The sequence below is a fragment of the Solanum pennellii genome, chromosome 5 (assembly GCF_001406875.1).
Source record: "Solanum pennellii chromosome 5, SPENNV200".
NCBI classification, from domain to species: domain Eukaryota; kingdom Viridiplantae; phylum Streptophyta; class Magnoliopsida; order Solanales; family Solanaceae; genus Solanum; species Solanum pennellii.
The window spans coordinates 7,218,640-7,227,076 of NC_028641.1; the positions used below are offsets into that span (position 1 = coordinate 7,218,640).

The window sequence follows — 8,437 nt, forward strand, 5'->3', positions numbered from 1 at the left end:
GTTATATCAGCCATATGATAGTAAAGTTTACTTTGAAATACAAATTCGTAATCTAGTAACCAAAATGCTATTAATTGTGATTACAATTCAACCATTTTGGACACCACTTGTTTGAACTTTGAAAGACAAAAAAAGAAAAAAGAAATCTTAATTAAACTAACAAGGGCCCCAACCAATATTGGAATCTTAGGTGACGTGGGTCTCTTTCTGGGTTTTTCTAACCCGACCCGACCCGGTCCTATTTTCCTCTTATCTTCTCCCATTCCCAAAAAAAAAAAAAAACTCTATAAATAAGTGGTAAAGGTAACCTTACTTAGGCTTGAACAACCAACTAAGGCCTCCTCAAAACCCCTTAAATTATAACTTATAATATCTCCAATACTTGCAAAATACAAAGGAAAAAAAAATGGTTAGTCCATCCATTAATTCCCATAATTTTCCTCTAAAATTCCTTTGTAGCTATGGTGGCAAGATTATCCCCCGTCAAACCGATGGAAAACTCCGGTATTATGGTGGCGAAACTCGTGTCCTCTCCGTTGATCGTTCCATTTCATTCACAGGTTGTTATTTATTTCATCGTATGATTCATAATTTTGTGCTCCATTGATTTGATTTAATTCTATATGTGTATGTTACATTTTTTATTAATTTAGATATACGATTTTTTTTTCTTCAGAACTATTAGTGAAGCTAGGGGAGATGTGTGGATCGTCCGTGAGTTTAAGATGTCAGTTACCAAACGAAGATCTAGATGCTCTTGTATCGATAACATCCGACGAAGATTTAGCCAATTTAATCGAAGAATATGATCGTGTTTCAAAAATATCATCGTTTCTCAAGATGAGGGCTTTTTTATATCCACCAAAATCCACAAAAAAAGTTGTATCTCCTACACCTTCTATTGCTTCTACCTCATCTACCAATAGTACCACTATCAGCAACCCTGATGCCACGTCATCACCAAGTTCATTTTGTTCAACCGTGACTAGCCCTCCTACGTCAACGAGGCATCATGATTGTCCAAGACCATATAAGAAAATGGCACGGAATTCTTTAGATGAAACAATTAGCGGACGCATACGTCATATTAGAACAAGATCGTCACCGGTGATGTTTCCTATTTGTCATGAGAAAGTCACGGCCAAGATTCCTCAATATGCTTATCATCATAGTCATGGGAATAATAGTAGACATATTTATTTGGTTCACCATGGCAACCAATATTGGCAATAACATTTGATATTTTCAATGGACAAGGGCAATATTGGAACATATATATACTTTTTATATAGAGAAAAAAGAAAACCCCATCAAGAAAAAAAAAAGAGGATGATATATATATATATTTTTATGTAAGAAGAGAGTGTATATGTCAATAACAAATTGGTAGTTATTGTGTCATATATATTGAGGGTCCAATTTTGTTTTTTAATAATTTGTCATTGATCTATAGTAGTACCATGGATGGATATTCACCACGTTAAATCTCTTTTTTTTAAAAAAAAAAAATAATATTTTTTTTATAGTTTTAATCTTGTTAATTAGCAATTTCCAATCACTAAAATGAGTCCTATATCATATTTGCTTCCCCTCTAATTTTTTTCTCTATTTGTCTGTCGACTGTCATACACGTTGATATTATTTATTTTTCATGTTGTCCCTTATTTGTAATTATATTATTCTTTTTACTTCTTTATGTTTGTCTTTTTAGTATTTTTCTGCCTCAAAGGTAAAATTTACGATATAAAATTTTACTAAATATGTTATTATTATCATGTTCGGTATTTTGTCCTTTCATTTTTTTTATGTGTTAGTATATTGTATCATGATGTGCAATTATATCACGTCTCTTTTTTGGTGCTAAGTTTTAATTGTGTATTGCAGGTATATGATGATGAAATCAAGTGAAACTCTCTTTCATTTAGACGCAAAATTTTACTAACCTCAAGATGGGAATTAAGTGGTCGAGTCATTTGGTCTGAATGCTACATGAAGAAGAGTTGTACCTAGGTAATTATTACATGTCTTTGTGTTTATTTTTTAAATTAAAGTCGATACAAATATTCAAAAAGTTCTACTTATAATTGAAGTGCTCTTTATCAAAGATGAGTCCATTCCTAAGCCTTGAAATTGATAACTCTAATTAAAAATGAAGAAATACTTATTCACTGAATCACAAAAATTTTGTTTGAGTATATGCAAAATAACTACTATAAATGCTCCATTGAACATACTCCTTCCGTCCGCTATTGTTTGTCATGGTTTCTATTTTTAGTGTCAAACTATAAAAACTTTGACTAACATGTTAAGATGTATTTTTTCATCATATTGATACGCAAAAAAATTGCAATTTAGAGTACTTTTCATATAGTTTTAGAATATCTAATTTTTTTTGTTTAAAATATCGAATTAACTTTCGAAAAGCGTAACATAATAAATAATATCTGACGGAGAGAGTAAAAGGTAGTAAAGAGTTTTTAACTTCTATGAATTGATCATTTTAAAGAAGTTCGTTATCTTTTTAAAAAAAATTTAAACTATATGGCTCGTACAATTATTGCCACAAAAGTGCATACTTGTGATAATTAAATCGATAACGATGTACATACAAGTTTAATACAATATTTGCCTATAATACGAAAATTACATTTAGGATACTCATATCAAAGTTCTAAAGTCCTTGTATATATTATTATCTCAAATCTCTATCACCTTTTCACACACGATACAACTTGTGCTTCATTTGATGTGACTTTTCTAGGGCTTATATTAAGAGTAATTTTTCTTAATTAGTAATGCATATTTAATTTAGTCATTACTCCCAAGAACCTTTTTTTTTTCTAATTAGAAGAAGCTTCGAAAGAATCATGATATTTAGCCTCCTATTTTGTCTTACTTAAATTTATAATATAGGTTGATATTTCATTGCTTACTTGCTACTGATTATAACTATTCATGAACAATTGTTCCAATTGGTGGTTTTCCTTTATTAGCATATTATAAAGGGGAGAAAAAAGAGCTTTTAGTGACAAAAAATTAAATGATCTAAATTGGATATCGCGGTTGGAGGAAAATTAAGTTTTGTTCTTCTATAAAAGGTATGATACAAAAAACGTTTTCTTTAATTTGACTCCAATAGGATTTTAGGTCCTCAAATTTTGAATCTAAATAAGTAGGAATATAAATTTGTATAAAATTAAACAAGTACATATATGTATTCTACGTGTCAATCACTTGAAACGTGATGTAAGACACATGTATTTACTAGTTCAATTTTATATGCTCATCTACACCTAATATTGAAGAATATGAATATGAGTTGAATCTAACTTAAAAAGTACGTTTATATGTTTATGTATTTATAAAAACTTTGAGAACTTTATTGAAGTGAAGAAAATATAGTTCCATCACCATGGGTCCATGACAACCTGTAAATGAAAAGAGCCATTCTATGTAAAGAGATTAAAAAGTCCAATTATCATTATTATTATAATGAAAATAAAGGATAATAATTTTTTTTAAAAAAAGTGAAGAAAAGGACTTTTTTTTTTCTTTTTGGCGTTGGAGATGTGGAGGAAAAATATCACCATAAATTGTGGAGTTAGCCAATTTCTTAGTCTATTCAAATGAATAAAGCAAATATTTCAAAATTGAAAAAATAAAAAAAAAAGAAGAGAGGAGGGAAATGATTTGATGAAGATAAAGAAAAAGTGGTTTAAGGTAAAGCTACCCCACCAATGCCTGATCTTTTATGATCTTAACACATTAGTAGAAAGACAAAAGAAAAAAGGTTTTGAATTCTCTTTGACTAAGATGGTGAAATGTTTGTATAAAAAAAAAAGAAAAAGAGAGAGAATCACTCATTTGTGAGAAAAACATCCTTTCTAATAGTGACATAGTTAAACTAGAATAATTTCATGACTTGACTATTCTAGTAGATGAAATTCAATTATCATACATAAGAAAAAAAATTACTAATACTCTACATTTACTTTCAAATTGTTGATCATAATTTTTTACTTTGAAAAGCTTTTATATTTTTCTTTTGGAGTTCTATACGTTGTTGAATCTTCATATTGAAGTTCGACTATTTTAAATTCGTGTTGTGTAAAGCCACATTAAGGAGGAAATACTCTTTATCGGGTAATTTTTTATATTCAATGTTCTAACGCAAGACCTCTGGTGAGAGTAGCCTTATCCACTGCAGCATACCTTTGGTTGTGAAATTTTTTTTTTCTTGTTGGTACTAAAAAGAGTTTCAAATGTCATAATTTCACTAACAAGGATTATGGTGAAGTGACAAGCTAAATATTCGATCATCCTTAACTAGATGTCTTGGTTCGAGTCTCCTTCGATATGGAGTCACCTTTATTAGAAAATGTTTTACCTCAATGTGGAACTTTCTGACGCAAATCTAAATTAGTCAGATTTGAAACTCAATAGCAAACAAAATAGAAAAGAAAAGACGACACTACAAATGTATAAAGTTTAGGGAGATGATAAGAATGGAGTTGAAGAATAATAAAATGTTCCACAGTGATTAATGAGATGATTGAAACTTTATATGGCTTGAACAATCATTCATTGAAGCTACTTTTGAGATAGAATTAAACTCAATATCTGTTTCTCACAAATGACAATAGGAATACGACAAGAAATATGAAGAAGTTCAAAAGTCTTGAGATGAGATTCACTTTCCCATCCAAATAAAGTCTAGCAAGAAACAATGTACAACTTGTATCATATTAAAGGCATAATACATGAATATGATCCTAAATTTGGTATCAATTTGTAATTATGATCTTTAATTTTGGATGTTCATAAGTGGACGCTTCAACTTATATAAAATTAAATAAATAGACACATTCGTCCTACGTGGCACCCTACATGGCAAGTTTATGTCATATGTGGAGTCCTGCGTGCATTATGTCGTGTATGTTGGGAATAAATCCGTAACAGAAATAATATTTGCGGTAATAAAGGCAACAAATGCGGAACACAACAATACGGTTAATCAACGAGAATAAAAGAGAAATAATGACACCAAGATTTTACGTGGAAACACTCCTAAATAAGGGAAAAACCACGACCCGAGAGGAGCAACGAATATCACTATAGTAAGGATTTTACACTTGTATGTCTGAGTAAAACTCCAAAGACCACTACACATTCAAAAGAAATAACACTCTTTTGATTTTTCCACCTCACTACAATACCGCTCACACTCTCTATTTTTCCTCACAGATTATTTTCTTCTGTGATGCCTCACTCTTCTTTTCTCTCCTTTGTAATTCCTTTTTTTTTTTTGGTGTATTTTGAAATGAGCAAGAGCTCTCTATTTATAGGAAAATCTACTCCTAATGATGTCACCAATGACATCACAAGAAACACAAGATTTCAACATTTTCACCTATGTAGAAATCTTGCTAAGATTTTAGTTGAAAAAAGAAATGGTGAGCTTTGAATTTTGTTGCAACATTTTTGTTGACTTTAACAATAATCAACAAACAAAATTCAACCATTTTTGCTATGTTTATCTACAATGGGTATGGACTCCACAAATCTCCCCCTCCAGACCCATTCACCCTGAAGGAGGTAGCTCTAGGTTTCTAGCTTGAGTACATGCCGACAAGTTCTTTGCATAGCTCAAACTTGTCCCTTGATACCACCTTGGTCAGCATATCTGAAGGGTTTTCACTAGTAGGGATCTTCATGACCTGCATAGATCCGTCCTCTATCTTTTCACGAATCCAGTGATATCTCACGTCAATATGCTTTGTCCTTGCATGGTACATGGTGTTCTTGCTCAGGTCTATTGCACTCTGACTGTCACAATAGACGACATACTCAATCTGATGCAATCCAAGTTCTTGAAGAAATCGTTTCAGCCATACCATCTCTTTGCCAGCTTCAGTAGCTGCAATATATTCTGCCTCAGTTGTAGAGAGTGCGACACACTTCTGCAACTTTGATTGCCATGATATAGCTCCCCCTGAAAATGTAAACAAATATCCAGTAGTGGATTTTCTATTATCGAGGTCACCTGCCATATCAGCATCAGTATAGCCCTTCAAGATTGGATCAGATCCTTTAAAACACAAGCAATCTCTTGTGGTACCTCTTAGATACCTGAGTATCCACTTAACTGCCTCCCAGTGTTCTTTTCCAGGATTTTCAAGGAATCTGCTAACAACACCAACTGCATGAGCAATATCAGGTCTTGTACACACCATCGCATACATCAAACTCCCCACTGCTGAAGAATAAGGAACTTTAGCCATTCCCTCTTTCTCCTCTTTTGTTGTAGGACACATCTGTTTGCTCAACTTCAGATGACTCGCAAGAGGCGTGCTAACAGGTTTAGCACTCTTCATGTTGAAGCGTTCTAGTACACGTTCAATGTACTTCTCTTGAGATAGCCACAACTTTCTTTTTGTTCGTTCTCGAACAATCTTCATCCCTAGAATTTGTTGTGCTGGGCCCAAGTCTTTCATGTCAAATGACTTGGACAAATCTTTCTTCAACTTTGCAATCAGCTCTTTGTCTTGTCCTACAATTAACATGTCATCCACATATAACAACAAAATAATAAAATTGTTGTCAGAAAATCTTTTGAAGTATACACATGGATCAGAATAGGTCTTTGTGTACGTTTGACTTTTCATGAAAGAGTCAAACTTTTTGTACCATTGCCTTGGGGCCTGTTTCAACCCATAAAGACTCTTATTCAATTTGCACACCATGTGTTTCTTTCCAGATACTTCAAATCCCTCTGGTTGCTCCATATAAATCTCTTCTTCCAAATCTCCGTGAAGAAATGCAGTTTTCACGTCCAATTGCTCCACTTCAAGATCTAGACTAGCTGCTATGCTCAAAATAGTTCGAATAGAAGTCATTTTGACAACAGGTGAAAAAATTTCATCAAAATCAATACCTTTCTTTTGTTCGAAGCCTTTTACAACCAATCGAGCTTTGTACCTCACCAACTTGCCATTTCCATCTTTCTTGAGTTTAAAGACCCACTTGCACTTAAGTGGTCTTTTTCCTTTTGGAAGTTCAACTAGCTGGTATGTGCCATTTTTCTGTAGAGATCCCATCTCTTCGTGCATGGCTTTCATCCATTGGCTCTTTTCTGGATGAGACAACACCTCCTTAAGACTTTCTGGCTCACCTTCATCATTGATAAGGACATACTCTGAGGAAGGGTATTTGGTTGATTCTACCCTTTGTCTTTCTGATCTCCTCAGAGGTTGAGATTGTTCTTCTTCTGGGTACTCCATTTGCTCGGTATTATCACCAGGTTGCTCCCCCTGCTCAACAATATCATCAGGTTGCTCTTCATGCTCAGCAACTTCATCAATCATACTTTCTGCACTTATGGGATGGTTAGAAGAAGAAGGAATGGTAACAAGATTAGGAACTATACCATTCTTTTTCTTGGCCTTCTCGGATAGATCATCAGCAGTTCCAACTTCACTTTCTCGAAAGATTACATCTCTACTTCTGATGACCTTCTTCTTTACAAGATCCCATAGTCTGTACCCGAACTCTTCATCTCCATATCCGATGAATATGCAAGGAACTGATTTATCATCTAGCTTGGTTCTTTGCTCCTTCGGTACATGTGCAAAAGCTTTGCAACCGAACACCTTTAGGTGCGAGTAAGACAACTCTTTGTTGGTCCAAACTCTCTCCGTAATGTCAAACTCCAACGGAACTGATGGACTACGATTGATAAGATAACACGCTGTCCGAACTGCTTCACCCAGAATGTCTTGGTAATTTAGCCATTCTGAGCATGCTTCTCACCTTCTCAACAATGGTGCGATTTATTCTCTCAGCTACACCATTGTGTTGTGGGGTTCCAGGAACTGTCTTTTCATGTCTGATTCCATGGTTTGAACAGTACTCTTCAAATTCTCTTGAAGTGTACTCACCTCCATTGTCGGTTCGGAGACGTTTTAGCTTTCGACCTGTCTCTCTTTCTATCAGAGCATGAAACTTTTGAAATACTTGAAACACCTGATCTTTGGTTCTCAAGATATAAACCCACAATTTTCGAGAAGCGTCATCAATAAAGGTAACAAAGTATTTATTACCTCCTATCGATTCTATCTCCATTGGACCACAAACATCAGAATATACCAAATCAAGTATATTCGACTTTCTTTCAGATGATGTCTTAAATGAGACTCTATGTTGTTTACCAAATAAGCAGTAGTTACACGATTTTATCGTTGTACCTTTGGCAAAAGAGATGAGTGACTTTTTGGAAAGAATTTGCAATCCTTTCTCGCTCATGAGACCCATTCTTTTATGCCATAAATCTGCAGTATTTTCTTCGTGAGCCGCATTTAATTCACCTTGGCATATTTCTGCATTTGTCCTGTATAACGTGCCACGAGCAACTCCTTTTGCAATCACCAATGCCCCTTTG

The 8,437-nt window shown here is 33.8% G+C and overlaps 1 protein-coding gene across 4 annotated transcripts in view; it reads left to right on the forward strand.

Annotated features, from left to right (window-relative positions):
• The first annotated feature begins 294 nt into the window (after window positions 1–294).
• LOC107020599 overlaps window positions 295–8,437 on the forward strand; it is a 13,332-nt gene continuing 5,189 nt past the window's right edge. The window contains exons 1-4 of one of the 4 annotated variants that reach the window (XR_003578491.1): window positions 295–560; window positions 677–1,107; window positions 1,885–2,010; window positions 4,644–4,788. Coding sequence is in view for 2 of the 4 variants with exons in the window: in XM_015221032.2 (XP_015076518.1) it covers window positions 407–560; window positions 677–1,233 (711 nt within the window). In the remaining 2 variants the exon portion in view is untranslated. Of the gene's footprint in view, window positions 561–676; window positions 1,479–1,884; window positions 2,151–4,643; window positions 4,789–8,437 lie in introns of those variants that run through there. The other 3 variants (XR_001456950.2, XM_015221033.2, XM_015221032.2) reach the window with 3 other exon arrangements.